The sequence below is a fragment of the Apis florea genome, unplaced genomic scaffold (genome assembly GCF_048593485.1).
Source record: "Apis florea isolate Af1SG1 unplaced genomic scaffold, ASM4859348v1 contig_3756_pilon, whole genome shotgun sequence".
Lineage (NCBI taxonomy): Eukaryota > Metazoa > Arthropoda > Insecta > Hymenoptera > Apidae > Apis > Apis florea.
Genome location: NW_028256838.1, coordinates 1,132,277 through 1,148,399, shown reverse-complemented (window position 1 = coordinate 1,148,399; position 16,123 = coordinate 1,132,277). Strand labels below are relative to the sequence as shown.

The 16,123-nt window shown below is 30.6% G+C and overlaps 2 protein-coding genes across 2 annotated transcripts in view; both read left to right on the top strand.

Moving 5' to 3' along the window:
* The first annotated feature begins 3,267 nt into the window (after positions 1-3,267).
* LOC100871868 (uncharacterized) lies at positions 3,268-4,774 on the top strand. The gene is made up of 2 exons (XM_003697577.3): positions 3,268-3,279; positions 3,664-4,774. Exons 1-2 carry the CDS (start codon positions 3,268-3,270, stop codon positions 4,519-4,521), a joined length of 870 nt encoding a protein of 289 aa, XP_003697625.2. The 3' UTR covers positions 4,522-4,774.
* Positions 4,775-13,798: 9,024 nt separating this feature from the next.
* LOC147656487 (sterile alpha motif domain-containing protein 5-like) overlaps positions 13,799-16,123 on the top strand; it is a 148,928-nt gene continuing 146,603 nt past the window's right edge. The window contains exon 1 of the mRNA XM_086914909.1: positions 13,799-15,934. Within this exon, the coding sequence (XP_086771035.1) occupies positions 15,437-15,934 (498 nt within the window). The 5' untranslated portion in view covers positions 13,799-15,436. The remainder of the gene's footprint in view (positions 15,935-16,123) is intronic.

The window sequence follows — 16,123 nt, the reverse complement described above, 5'->3', positions numbered from 1 at the left end:
ATATCTCATTAAAAATTGAAATTGCTAATAAAAAAATATAATAAAAAATTATGATCCTTACAATTTTTTGTAACTGTTAATTAATTTAATTAGATTAATGCAAATTTATTCCAAGGTTCTTTTGTTCAAGACACAGAAACAGATTCATTTGATCGATATTTAAATTATAGAAACTAAGTTACATTTGAATAATTCTTCTATTTAAAACATATTTAAAATGATTTCTGATTTTTTATTCTAAGATATTATACTTCTGCAAGATGTCATAATTTGTACACTTTTAAAAATGATATAATATGCTTTAACAATTTATTTTTACAAGAATAATTACATTACAACAATGTAGTAACAATTACTACGTTTGTAATTATTATTAATCAATTATTTTTGAACCTTTAATTTTTTTTATTCATTTATTAGATAATTAAATTTGGTATTATATTTATCAATCAAGCAAATGCATATTGTTATATTAATTGAATGTAATTGAAAATATGATATTTTATTGTAAATTGTAACATTTTAATTTTATTGGAAACAAACATCATTTCGTTTATGTTAAACAATACATCATTATATTTGTTGAATGTATATATGATATATCATTTACAATATAATATATTTATAATATATTTTTGAAATCATCTTTCTATCTATCATATAAACGTAAAAGATATGCAAAAATATCGATTATGATTTCTTTATATAATTATAAACTATATATTAATTTTGCACTAGATAAAGCGAGATAAAGATAAAATGTTACATAGATAGAATGAGTTTTATTTCTATTTCGCTTCATTTAATGCAAATTAAATTGTTTGTAACTTAACAAATAAATCTTAATTGATATCTTAATGTTTGTTTCTGTATATATTCTCTTGTCTAATCTATATATTAATATTTTTTTTGTGAAAAAGAATTTAATAATTCAAACTTAAACTAAAGATTAACTTAACGAGATTTCTTAAATTTTGTTATATTAAAAAGAATTAATTAAATTTTCAGAGCATGTACACTTGATGCACGTGAATCTTTATCTACCCTTTATCCACATGCAAGAAATGAAAGAAACTACGTGTCCAACGTGTTAAATAAAGCAGTATATGAGTACAAAATGTGATAATAATATATACGAGATTTATGAGATAAATGAGATATGCGAGATAAAATTAAATAACTTATGATAAATCTCAAATTAAATACCATAAATGATTCTTATCAAATAAAATATATTTTTAAATTTTTAATTAATCTCTCTCTTAATTAATTGTTTGAAACAGAGATAGAAATTATATGATTTAATGGACATTATCTGTTCAATCACTTCCTCAAGAGCGAAATAATTCAAAATAACATTTCATTATTATTTCGCTTTTCTTGCGATGTAATAACTTTTGTTTATAATTAACGCGATATTCATATTTTTAAGAATCTAAAACAAAAATTTTATGTTACTTAATTTGCAACTTAAATTTCCACAACATATTTCTTAATCATACTAATAATACATACTAATAATAATTAACATTTATAATATATTCTAGAAATTGCACGTTCTCTACGAGAATCTACTAATGAGATTCTACATAATTTTGCAAAGATAATTAAAAAATTTTGTCTCGAAAGAATTATCCTTGAAATATTTTTTTCGCAATTTATTTATTATTCAACCGGTTTATCTAGATGTATATGAGGACTCTTCGTTCGACTCTTCAATAAAGAATTAATTTTATTTGGTAGAATCGAGGAAAGTACATAATGAAACTCGTTTGCAAAAAGTTGTTCTCGTTGTTCGAGAATGATAGATGCGATTTTGAAGTCATAATTGGTTAATTTGGCCAATAACACTGTGAATAATGAACGTGAATCTAGCCAGTTCGTTTCGTGAAATTGGGTAACAGAGGTAAATGCCTTTTTGGCCCGACACGTGTACGAGAACGATCTCGATTGTCAAAAAAATTTGTATACTTTGTCGTCTTTATTCTACCATATTTATTCTGGATGAAGGAGATGAGAGAGAGAGAGAAGTCAGTTTTCGGGTTTTAAATTTATGTAACAAATACACAGACGAAAATCGAGTGCTGTAGATATATTTGAATGTTACGTGAAAGTACGTGAAACTTTCTGTAGGTGATAGATTTGCATAATTTGGTAAAATGAATGTTTCTATCCTTTACGAATCTTCGTGAGGCTTTGAATATATTACCATACGATAGTTTATTCGAGTTTGACTAATAGTCATCTAACAGAATCACCAATTTCGTTCGACCATTAACTCGGAATAGGAAGTGGTATTTATGAAGATTTACACGGATAAAGTTAAAATAAAAATTGCGTAATGAAATGTTTCATATATAAGTATGTATATTATGGAAATTTTGTTACAATATAAGTAAATATTTATAGAAAAATGATTAGGTTAAAAATTTTTTTCAAATTAAATAAAAATGAATGTTGTATATTTCTTAAAAAAAAAAGAAAAAAAAAATTGGATACGGAAGTGTATTGAAATTATTTTGAAAATGATATAAGTTTTTTATATTATATAAGTTTAATCACATTGTTATAATTTTAAAATCACATAATCAATAATATTCAATTTTTCACCGTCGAATTGTTTTCTACGTTTTCACGTCACAATTCATGAAATTAATGTAAACTTTTACAGATTAAATCACGGTAATAAATATTTCTATTTCCCTTGCACGTGAGTTGACAAGGCGATTGAATTGTTGGAGTAATTATGGTACGTGTATATGACATTTCCGTCTTGTTGCATACGATATGTCATCATTGATGACATTGATTGTTTTGTATATGGATTTATGAAAATACATTTATAATGAATAAAAAAGTATATCATAAATATTTATATTTCATTTAAATTTACTAAACCATAACTTTCATTAATCTAAAAATAATAAATAATCCAAAAAAAATCTTGTTATAAGTGAATATTTATGAAGCAAAAGAGAATATCCATTTTAATTGTCAATAAATAAAAATATAATTAATAATTAAATTTTTATTTCAATTAATTAGCTAATAACATTAATATCGAATAAAACATATAATATCTTTTTTTGAATATGAAATATAAGTTTTGAAAGATCATTGGACGTAACATTTTTACATCAGTAGAAGAGTTTGGGGGATTTTGTATCTTCTTAGTGAAAGGAATCTACGTCTGGCATCGCCGTATAAAAACCGCCGAATTTTTCGTTTAAGCCACATTTCGCTTCTGTTCTCTAATCCATGTACACCATGAAGTATATAGTAAGTAATAGCTTTTTTATCAATTTAATCGAAATATAAATATCTTTTAATTAATTTTATAAAATTAATATCTTTATAAGTAATTTAATACAAATTAAATTTTTATTAAATCATTCAAATTAATTACTTTATTAGCGGCATATTCATCATTTAAGCTTATATAATAATTATTTAAACGTTATTAAATTTAACAAGTTCGCTTTCTTCTATTCTTTTTATTCTACGTAATAAATATATTACGTGTACATACATATATATAAATATTTTCTTCATTAAAATATGTTTCAAATTTTAATACAAAAATAAAGAAGATATATATATCTAAATTATTAATAATCAATAAAAAATTTGATTCTAAAAAAATTAACATATATTTTCTTTCAGGTTCCTTTATTCATCGTTTTCTTTTTCGCCATTCACGCGAGTGAATGCAAGAAAATCGAGAAACGTGGTCTTCTCGGAGGAAATGGACACGGTCATGGTGTATCTGGATTCAATGTTGATAATGTCGAATCTGGTTCTTATTTGCCACCACTGCCATCTGTGGGAACAACTCAGAAATCCTTCTTAGTCTCTTCTGTTCCCTCTCCAAGCTACAATGTCCCAGTCCCATCCTATTCTGCGCCAGTATTCAGAGTACCTGTCCTAGCACCAGCCCCATCTTACAGCGCTTCTGTTTCTGCTCCAGTACAATCGTACAACGTCCACGTTTCCGCAGTTCCATCTTATACTGCTGCTGTACCAGCTCCAACATACGGCGTTCCTGTCTCTGTATCGACATCTTATGGAGTTCCTAGTCTTCCATCAGCGCCTGTTCATAACAGTGTGGCAGCACCGGTGCCTGTATCCGTGCCCAGTTTGAGCAATGTAGGGTCTGTGAGTGTACCCAGCACTTCTTACGGCGTGCCAAGCAATGTTCTTCATTCTGTACCGTCTAATGGCGTCTCATCGAGTCATGTCTCTTCAAATGGAGTCTCTTCTGGATTTGTGGGATCTTTGAATGTACCTAGCCACAGTTATGGAGTGCCTAGTTTTAGCAGTGGATCAGTGGTACCAGTAGCATCGGTAGCACCAGTGGCATCATCAGTTAGTCTGTCACACAGTCAATCGTATGATGTTCCAAGCTCTAGCCATCAGATAGTAGCACCACTGGCATCAGTTAGCTTGTCACAAAACCAGTATTCTGCTCCGAGTTCTGATGATGGATATTCATATCCTGTACCATCGAAACAATTAGTTTAAATTCCAAATACTATCAGTACAATTTTAAGATAATTTTAATAGTCTAAATAAATTTATCTTTGAATAAAGATTTTTGCATTGGAAACATCAATATTGTGTAGTATATTTAAATATATGAAATGTTGATTTCATTTAAAAATTGCAATTATAATTTTTTAATGAATAAGATTTTCTTTTAATGATTATAATTCTTGTTGTATAAAATAATACATATGTATAATTTTTAAAATAAAGATATTGTTTTCAATGTAAACTTCGTAATTTTTTTTTTTTTTTTTTTTAGTTTCTTTTGAGTTGCAACTTACTTTTGTAATATTTAAATAACTTACAACTTCTTCTCTTATGTTTCCGCCTATATAGAGCAAAGAAAATATAAAATATTAACACGGTTGTATCGAGCAACATTCATTTTGAACGAAATTAAACAATTGAAAGTTATTAATTAAAATGGATTGCGATAACCTGAAAAATATGTCACAGTCTTCGATTACAATTCATAAATTGACCACCACTGTCATAATATTTTCAAATATATTTATCAATAATAAATTGTTTTTCAAAGAAGCTTATTGCCAATATACGAGCTATATAAACACTGATAAAACAATAAATCATAAAATAAGAATTAAAACTCAAATAATCTTATTCACAACTCTCTCTGTTGGAGATTTCTACATAAAACTCAAGATATAATTTAAAATGAAATAAAGTGATAATCAGATATATTTCAGATTCGCATCGAAACGAGACCAAACACATCATCAGTTAAAAGTTTTAATTCAGTTTGTACTAAGCAGCTTATACGTACATTAGGTATGCCATTACACGCTATTTCAAGTCACCCCTAGTCCTTCATCCCCACTTCTGGCAAACCACCCTTCCTTTCCCACTAGAAAGCCCGAGGTTATGTACTTTTTCAGTTGCCTGCCGCCATCTTCGTAATAGTATCTGTAGTCGTAGGAGATGTACGTGTCTCGCTCGTATTTCACCAACTTTTATGAATTACTCTGCCAACCTCACGCACACAAATGATTTCTCGACTTGCACACACGACTTGCCCCGACGAGGGGATGGATGTACTCGTCCATGTGCACTTCTGTCCACTTTTTGCCGGAAAACTGGCAGTCACGCACTATTTTACGACTTTTGCCGTGCCTCTGAATTAACAGGAGCTTTTTCGGGCAGGAAGGGCAGTCTCTTTATGCACCCCCTCCAGAAACGAAGAACATTGCTTGTATATAATCTCGAGGTTATAGTGTCGTTAAACTAGCGACTCTGATATCACTTCGTACACTCGTGTTATGAACAGAAGCTTTTGTATGTGGTTCGACGAAGAAATTGTGAGATTGAACGCATAAACCGGAAGTTTGCCGTGAACTGACCTGGTGACGCGATGGGAAACGAAGCAGAAGAGATATCTTTAGAAAGGTGCATTTCTGCTTATATGTATACTCTTTGAATAGGTTTCTGTTATGGTTATAAATTATTACTATGAAGCTCTACTTTAATTAATATTGATATGAAATATTAGGAATATTTTTAATTTTTTAAAGAATCTAATTTAACGTTTTAAACTTTCCTTATTATAATTATTATAGACTATTATAATCATATTGTAAGTGCTAAGAATAGAAGATATTTCTCATTTATATGTAGTAATATAAAATATATGAAAAAAAAATAATAAATAAATTTTTGTTACAAATTTGCTATACAGATATTGTATAGAAATTGTTATTTTAAATATTGATAGAAAAATATTCTTAATTCCCTTTTAAAGAATGCATTTCTAGTTATGTAATTACTAAATAAGTTTTTGTTACAGATATAGTATAGTATGAATTTCTATTTTTAAATAATATCAAATAGAGGAATGTTCTTCATTTCTTAAAGAACTAGTAGTCCAAACTTTCATTAGCCATTGTCAGAGAAATCCTTCCCTTTTTCAAAGTAGGCCTCTATACTTCCATATCTTGCAATTGAGGTCGTCTTTAGGATCCAGATACAATAGTTCAATAGAGCTAACAATAAATACCTGGATATTTCATCCTTTCTTCAATTATATTTTATAATCCTGAATCTTTATTTTTAAAGAAATGGAAAAGTATTTGTATATGTTAAATTAAATAAATGTAATGAACAAAACGAGATATGAATGTATTTATATGTCTACATATCTATATTATATATAACTATTCATATATCATGATACAATAATTTAATTCCTTTTTTTTTTTTTTTTACAAAAATAGCAAATTAAAGTATAATAATTAAATAATACATAATAAATAATAAAATATAATATAAATAATAGTACAGTATATAATGACATAAATAAGATTATTAATTAGAGATATATATCTAAATACTTGGTTAATAGATGTATATAACAAAGGCATTGTATTATCTGATGGAGCAAACATCGGCAATTTGAAATAAGTACAGTGTAGGAGCTAATTGTAAACATTTATCTAACGTGAAGGATTTAAGGGTACTGTAAATTTATTCGCAAGACCCCTGCTTAATTACGCAGATTCCAAAGCATCATTAGCACCCTCAGTATTTAAGCTACACTGGAGAAGTCGAAAGTTCCTGCTTTCGTCTAAGTTTTACAGATTTACGTGTATAATGTATACGTGTCCAATGAAATACTTTTGATAAAAATTAATTAAAAATTAATCCAGTTATATTTTATACATTTTTGTACTAGCATATTTATCGATATCCCTTAATTAAACTAATTAATAAAATTATTACAAATACATTTAATTTTCAAATCAAAAAATTTTTATATTAGATATTATAAACATTTATCAATATATAAGACTTAAAGATATTATATCTGATACTTTATCATTTCATAAATACTTTATCATTTCGTAAAGTTGTTAATTGAAATTAATTGACACATTCGAGATCAATGACGCAACAATTATGTCAAGATTTTCTGATTGTATGGCGGTTCACGCATACATACTTTTCCTTTGTATACTACCATTAATTCAAATACTGTTATTAATGCACACAATCATTTTATATTTCATTGCATTTTTCCCCATTTTATAACTGTTTTTATTGAAAATCAATATTCATCTTTCGTATAATTAAAAAGTACAAATAAAAGCGTGTTAAATTAATTATTCAAATGTTTAATTAATTATACGATATTAAAATTAAATCTCCTGATCGTTTTCGTGCGCACAATCGAATTATCCACCGGTTAATAGACAGTTACAAACTTTTCTGTCGACAAATTGTTTTCGACCAACAAGATCTGAAACGATGTCCACGATGTAATGTAGCAGAACGAAGCTGAAAAATTGTTACCGTAACGAGCGTAATCTGGGAACAACGAACTGTGTTCAGCTGGCAAAAGTGTTAATGACACGAAATGAAAACGATTCGTCTGAGACTAGTAAATCAGACCGGTGAAATACACTAACCGGCCAGCCATTTAATTACAATGTTGGGAGCATCGTAGCGTCAAACAGCTAACACGGTGGATGGCGCATCTAAATTTTTGCTTGGACTTTATATCGGCAGTTAACGTGGATGATATACGCGCATAACGTTTATCCAACGATGGCTACTAGCTTTTTTTTTTTTTTTTTCGTAACGACGGCCACTAGCTTAAAGCTGTAGCTGCTCGCGCAACTTTTATACCAGTCCACGAACGCGCTATTTACGATCGCTATTTCGCAGCATCGCGTTTATTCTTAACTTGAACGCGCGACAAAATAAACAGTTAACGCCGTCTATTTTGACGTTCTTTTTGTTATTCCAAGGTGCTAAATATCGGACGACGAATGTTCTTCCAATGTTTCTTATCGTTCTTTTTTTTTTATCAAACTTTGAAGATTCGTTGGCAAGATTGATTGGGACGAAGAGTTTCTTTTTTTCTTAGAATAGAAATAATAATTAATAAGAGATCGCGAAACGAAGTCGTTTCTTCAATTCGCGATTTTTGCATATTGATCGCTATTTTTAACAGGTAAGAAAATTTTGTGTATTTTGCAATAATTGTGAAAAACGAATTTTTATTCTTCCATTTAAAAAGAATTATAAGTAACGATGAATTTTAAAAATTTTCTTTTTATTCTTGGAAATAAGAGATTGTCCAGGTTTGATGAAAAAAGAATAGAGAATTGAGTAAGAAATTTTTATTATGAATATATACTGCAGAATACTGTTGTACAAATTTTATAATTAGTTTTTTATTTTATCATATATTTTTCTATTATAAAAGGAACGATAAAACTTTCTTATCTTCCTTTTTGCTTATCTAATAATAGTGTAACAAAGTAATGAAGTTAGTAAAAATGTAAAATATCAAATTTATATGATTGAAAATTTATTTTTTTTTTTCAAAGAATAATCTTCGAAGAATTCATCGATTATATATTATTCAATTGTTTAAAAGAATTTAAAAATCATTGTGTTTAAATTGCATATGAATTATTTTGTTATATTTTATTAAATATCAATTTTGAATTGATTTGATTCAAAATTTGTTGTTACAAATTCGAGATGACGATTGTTGCACACACATCAATTACAACGTTTTTAGATTAAAAAAGAAATTTCTTAACCATTCTCTTTAGTTTTCTGCTTTAGAATCAGCAGACATTATTTCATTCCATAATTAAAATTGAAATTAAGAAATAAATAATTTATTTAACAAAATGCTAAGATAAACATAAGTCAGATAGAACGATTTTTAAATTTTTTTAAATAATTAAATGATCAATACAGATGTTGTATTGAATTCTATGAAAATTACTTTAAAAGAAAAAAATAAAAAGTCTTAGTCTAACTTAATATTTTATATTTTTATTAACTACAAAAAATAAATATAATACATAATAAATAAGAATACAAAAATATAATAGAATAATGCATAAGAAATAATGAAAAAAATCCAATAAATAATTTATTGATACATTTCTTAAATTTCTAAATTTATGAAGAATATTATATATATTTAATTGCAATTCTATTTCAATGTTCTTTTACATCGATCGACATGCATATAATCGATACACCAAATTTGTAGTTTCGCGCTCTTACGCTCAGATTCTTCCACCGATAGATGTCTCGCCAAGTGTATTCAATAGTATAGTGACCTCAAAAATTTAATAAGGAAGAATTAACATACGAATAAATATGATGAAAAGGAAAAATGTATTAACTTATAATTGTGGTGATAAATTCGAAATTAATAAATGTTCAATTCGAAGCTTATAATAAATGATAATAAATATAATTCAAAATGTAAAATGTTTTCAAATTTTTAATGAAAGTTTCATTAATTTATTGCCGAATGTCATTATTAATTTTTATTCTTTTGTCAAAAATTTTCTTTAAAGTTTTCACAATATTGACGATAATGCTAACGAATGGATCTTTGTTGAAAAATAATTTTATAAATTAATCGTACTGTTCGAATAAATATTGCAATACCTTTAAATTGATTGCAATTTAAAATATATAATAAAAATTTAAAACCTATATTTTGCATGTTTATTAAATTTTGTAACAACAAAATTTTACATTGATTGAATATAAATTAATAAAGTAATAATAAGTAGATAATTTTACATTCACATTGATAAAAATGTAATTTTATCTTGCAAAATATTTTATTGCAATTTCTATTATTCTTTTCTTCTTCAAATTTTCATTGGAAAGATCTCGCTTCTAATTTCGTATTAATTGAATTTCAGTTTGCATTTATCACTATACAATTCGTACTAATTTGAATATTATAAATGCAATTTTAATTCTCAATAAGACAATTTTGTAATTATTCAATCTCTTCTCCGTCAAAATTCTAATATTTGAACATATTTACGAGTTATCAGTGTAATAAAAAGCTACTCTCGTTATTGTTATTGCATCGTATACACGTAAGACCGTAGATCTGGTTGCAGGAACACAAGCGTTTTCAAGCGGTGCAATACCACATGGGAACGCGACGTGTGCTTTTATTGGTTGTTTTGAAACAGTAAAACACATCGTAAACACCACGTCACCATACTCGTAAACAATAGATCGGTGTTCGTATAAGAGTTACAGGATAGAACGACAGACAGACCAATCTGTTTAAATTTATTTTCAAATAGAATCGGCACTGGTGTGGAAATACGTGAGCATGACAAGTAACGCGATACAAATTCAGAACGATAAGTGCGCTCGAAAAAATTTACCGAAAAAATTGATTTTAATTTCAGGGAGAGCAATGAGCATGTAGGCAGAGAGAAAGAGAGAGAGAGAGAGAGAGAGAGATTGAATACCGACAAAATTATGTCACTGCTCTTCGGCTTTGAATTTTGTGCAAATTCTTAATAATCTCGAAAATTTAAAGTATTTTGTATATTAAATTTATATAATAATAATAATAATATTTATATAAATTTATATAATAATAACGATAATAATCATTATATTCTAAAAAATATTAATTACTAAATAATTAAACATTGAATGTAGATACAATGAATATAACATAGTTAAATATTTGTTAAATTTTTTTTATTCAAAAACAATTGTTATCGAGTGTTTTAATTAAGTGAAAGAAATTTTAAAACTAATCAAAATGCATCAAAATTTTTTTCAAATACATCCATTTCTATCATTTGTTTCAATTAAATTATACGAATTGTAAATTATTAAAAATCAATTTCTTTATTACTTACTGTACTTTTATTAAACGACGATTATTGTATAATTTTCAATTGAAAATACATACATGTGACGAGGATACATTTGTTTCTAAACTATCGTATACGAAATATAAAGTCTTAGCGATAATTTTTTCCCATAAGTTAATTTTATTAAATTGTATTAAAATTGTATTATATATAATCCTATATACACAGATTCGAAGATGTGATACGAAATCCATTGTCTGTCCCGTAGTAATTTCCCATATTGCGGAAACGAGTTAATATATTGACAGGTGACTCGTCTTTCAATCTCAACCCCGGTCCAAAAGCAAATTACTCGACCGAAGCGAGGAAATAGCGAGGTCTGTATTGAGGGGGTCCTTCGTGTCCATGGCACGCGATGTCATATCACGTTATTGAGAGCTACTTGTCACTCCCTGCTTTGGCGTCATAGCAGGACAGGACGTCCATGCGGATCATTCAATTAATTCCATCTTTACTCACATAAATACCGGCGATAACCGTAGGAAAGTTCTGTACGTCTACCATTGTCACTTGTCATTTGAGCACCATGTTATGAATGCGAAGGGCGAGATATCTAAACGAGTGCATCTAATTATATCTGGTATTTACAAATTATACGTATATACTGATCGCGTTAATGAATGGATCAAGGAATGATATATTTATGATATTTATTGTAAGTGTATAAATTTTAGTTAATCGTTAAATAATTTAAAAATAGCAAATTATATGAAGATCGTTGATTTGAAACACAAAAGTTGGTTAACGCTTCAGATAGAGAAAATTCGTTTTATCTTCGTTGGATTATCATTGCAATCTGTTCTCAACATGTTCGTTTCCAAACATGTTCGACGATATATATATAACGATAATTTTCTATATTTTATTTTATATTTGACATAATATCCATAAAATATTTTATTAATAATTTTAAATAGTTCATGAAACAATTTTAATTTCGAAAATAATATCTATACAAATAATATATTTAATACATTTCATTTCATATTTTATTATATACTTTCGATAAAATATTTATTTAATTCATAATATTAATATCAAGTATGTTTAGTCTTATAACATTATGTATTGTAATAATTTGATTAAAATTTCTGAAATCTATTAACAATATATAAACGTCGAATATCACTCATGAATATTACTCTCAATAAATAATTATACGGGGAAAAAAAAAAATATCTATATCTAAAAGTATGCATAGAAACGTTGGACAATGGTTTTTTTCCCCCTGTCGCATTCACCGCCCGATGCAATTTAATTTCGTTTGAACGTAATATAATAGGCAGTGTACGAGCCATTTATGCGGTAGGGTGTTATAGATTATTGGCTTGACGGGTCGTGAGTCTCATACCATTTCTGTTAGGCATTCATTTATAAATGCCACAATTCTAACAAAGACTCTGATTGCGATGTTCGTAGATAGTCATCGATGCTAACTCTCCTTCTACCTAGTGTAATGCGTTCAGGGCGTGTGCACGGCACGAACATCGCTACTTGAAATCAACTTACCGTTCTATCTATTCAGCGCCCTCGTTAAATTCAAACAATAGCATTTCTTTCATTCATATACAAGATTACGCAAACGAGGAAATAATAATTACCTATATGTATTTGTTCTTTTTATCGTATAATTTTTTTTTGGTAAGAGAGACTGTATATAAATTTAAACAAAATTTATTGCTGTAGTTTAATTGTATCGTTTTTTTTTTAATTTTAATTTTTTGATTTTATAAATTAAGTTAAATTAAATTAAATAGTTCGTTATTTTCATATTGTTTTTTTTTTTTTTGCGAAATTATTAATCATAAAATTAAAGTTTATTTTTGAAATAGAATAGATAAAAATGAATGAATGATACAGATTATTTGGGCAAGTGAACTTTCTTTTGAAATAATGAAAATAAAGATATAATAGCATTTTGAATATATATATATTTTGATACCGAATAGATATTATTTTGAAATGAAATATTCAATTGAAATACAAGAAAATAGTGATTAAAATAATAATATTTTAAAAAAACTTAAAGATATACAGTGATTAGGATATTTAGATATTACATAAAACAATTACTTTCAATTTTCTAATTCCATCTCTTCCAATTTATTTCAAATCTTCTTCAAATCTGTAAAAATTATAAAGTAGAGAATTGCTTAACCAATAATTAATAATAATAATTTTATTTTTAACTTAATTTCATATATTTCTTTAAAACGATTTGAAAATATCTATGTAGCATTTCGAACAACATCCTTCTTAAAGATCAGATATTTGTTATAAAGCAAAATCTCCTCGACGACGATAAAGCTACTGTGTTTTTGCAGTATAATGTACCCTTGTCGAACTTGTGAAAGAACGCAGAGGGGAGGAAAAGAAAGGAAAGAGAAGACGAAGGACGAGGCTGTTGCATCCTGGCGGCGCAGGAGCGCATCAACAGGATCTCGCTGAACCAAGTTGCTCCTGCTACCGGTAGTGGGGATGATGGAGTGGGGGTATGGCGGAGTGGGGGAGCCGCACGAAGAGAAGACGAGTGGAGCTCCCTCTGGCGAATGTCTCGTGTCAGTTGAGCCGTGTGTCGCGTCGCGGTAGTGTTGTGTCGTGGTTGTGCGTCTCGCGGTTCCCGTCGAATACTGATGACGCTTTGCTTACCATGATTATGAATGACGTGAATTCAGTGAAATCAAGTTTAACATATCATCCCCCATATGTTCTTAGAGAAGTGAAAAAAAGCAACGCGCGATAAAATTTCGCAGCCCGGTTTTATCGTCCCGTTTCGACCGCGTGCTTTCCATCGTGTCGGTCTTTTCTCTTTCGGGGGAGTTTTCAAGGTTACGCTTTCAATACCGGCACGAACGATCCGGAGACCGTTGCTTCTGCCTGCGGTTTCGTTCGTCCTCTCTTTGTCACACGCGTGTCGTTGTCGACGATTTAAAAACTTCGACCGTGCTGCCAATTACCGTTCCGGGTATAATTCGCTCCAAATTTTCATTCGGATTTGTATTCATTTTTCGCTATTCGCACTGTGTTTCTTATTTACTGTGCCGCTAATTTATCGTCGTTTGTCGTTATTTATCGAATTGATCGATAATAGTGAAATTTTGCCTGCGAACTCAACAGTATTTCTCGTATGAAAATCGACAAAAGTTTACATTTACGGTAAAGAGTGTTGGATTCGAAATTATTCGTTTCGTATTCAAGAAGAATATTTTAAATCATAAAGAAAGAAAAACGTAACAAGTACGTGTGCTGGAATTATAACAGTGTCAGAGAGAGAGAGAGAGAAAAAAAGTGAACAGTTTGTGATTACGATCATACTGTTTATTTGACGTCTTCCGTGTGATAAGTGAATGCGCGGCAAAATCAAAACGTGCAAAGTTATTTCCATCCACATTGAAGAAAAGTGTGCCCCGATTCACAAATTACCAAAATTTAACTGTTAATTGTGAAACAAATGTAGTGACGGAATGTTCATAGATAAAATATTTCTCATTACGTGTACGAATACGTGGTACGTGAGTAGATTGTCGCGGGCAATAACAATAATCGTAGCTGTAATTTAAAGTGGTTCGAGACGTGAGACACGTGCTCTAAATTCGATCGATCGGTTGATTTCTCTTCCCTACCCACCCTACCCATAACCGAGTGCTTCGTGAAATAGATCGAGGCAGGGGCACGGAGCAACAATTACCCGCGTTTTTTCTTTTCAACCGTTAAGAAACCGTGCACCAGAAACCGAGCGGTTTAAAAGCGTTCGAAAAGGAGATCGTATCGTCTCGTCGAACCAGTTCGATCGTCCGCGCCTCGTAATGAGCCAGGGCACCGCACGTTGAAGATCGAACGTGACCAGTGTGTCCCCCCCTGCGTCGTTCATCGGTATTCTCCGGGGAGCCGTTAATCGAGGGTGCCGCCCATTGGAAGAAAAACCAATCGGGCCCGCGATCGGTTCGCCCGGATTCAATATAGCGAATATCATACGTGACTTCGCCCATTCGCGAGGATGTCGTCGATCCGCATTCTTTCGAAGATGTCGCGGCGCGTAGTTTCAACAAGACAGAGCGCGTAAGGGTGGGGGGGGAGGTGGAGAGGCGAGACAAGGACAGACCGAGACCAGATCGGAGGGAAGGTGAAGGAGAGACACGTGTACACGAGAGAAGAGAGCGGCGGGGGCGTGATAAAGCCCTCGCACTCCTCGCGACCGAGCAGAAATGACGATGGCTAGCAATATCGTGGTCGAGTGGCTACGTTCGCTCCATTTGGGCCAATATTCCGAGTCGTTCATCGACAACGGCTACGACGACCTTGAGATATGCAAACAAATCGGCGATCCCGATCTCGACGCGATCGGTGTGTTCAACCAGACCCATCGAGCACGGTTGTTGCAATCGGTGAAGACCCTCAGGGAGGAGGGTGCAGCGAGCGTTTATTTCACCCTGGAGGAGAGTAATGATTGCCTGTGCGACAATGTTAGCTCGAAATCGTCGAGAACATCTTCCGAGAGACCGCTCAGCGATAAAGAGGCGCAACGGGCCTCGCCAACGGCCAGCTCCTCGAGCGGTGGCCAGGAATTAACCAAGTTCGCGGACGAGTACGAGGAGGGAAAGGCGGAGCTTGTCAGAATCCCAAGGATGCAGCTACGGATGCTGCTGCAGGAGAAGCTGAGGCACGACGGCATCAGGTTGGCTTGTCAACCTTACACAACACCGGTAAGTCGGCTTGTCTCTCTTTTTTATTTCTTCGTTTCTTCGTTCCTTTTTTTTCTCTCCCCCCTCCCCTTTTTGCTCTCCCGCTGAACGCAAATTTTCTCCATCGCTACCTGACTATTATGTTTAAGACAAAGTTAGTTATTTGCCCGTTATGATAAAAAATGCCCCGGAAAAATTTACGACCAGAAG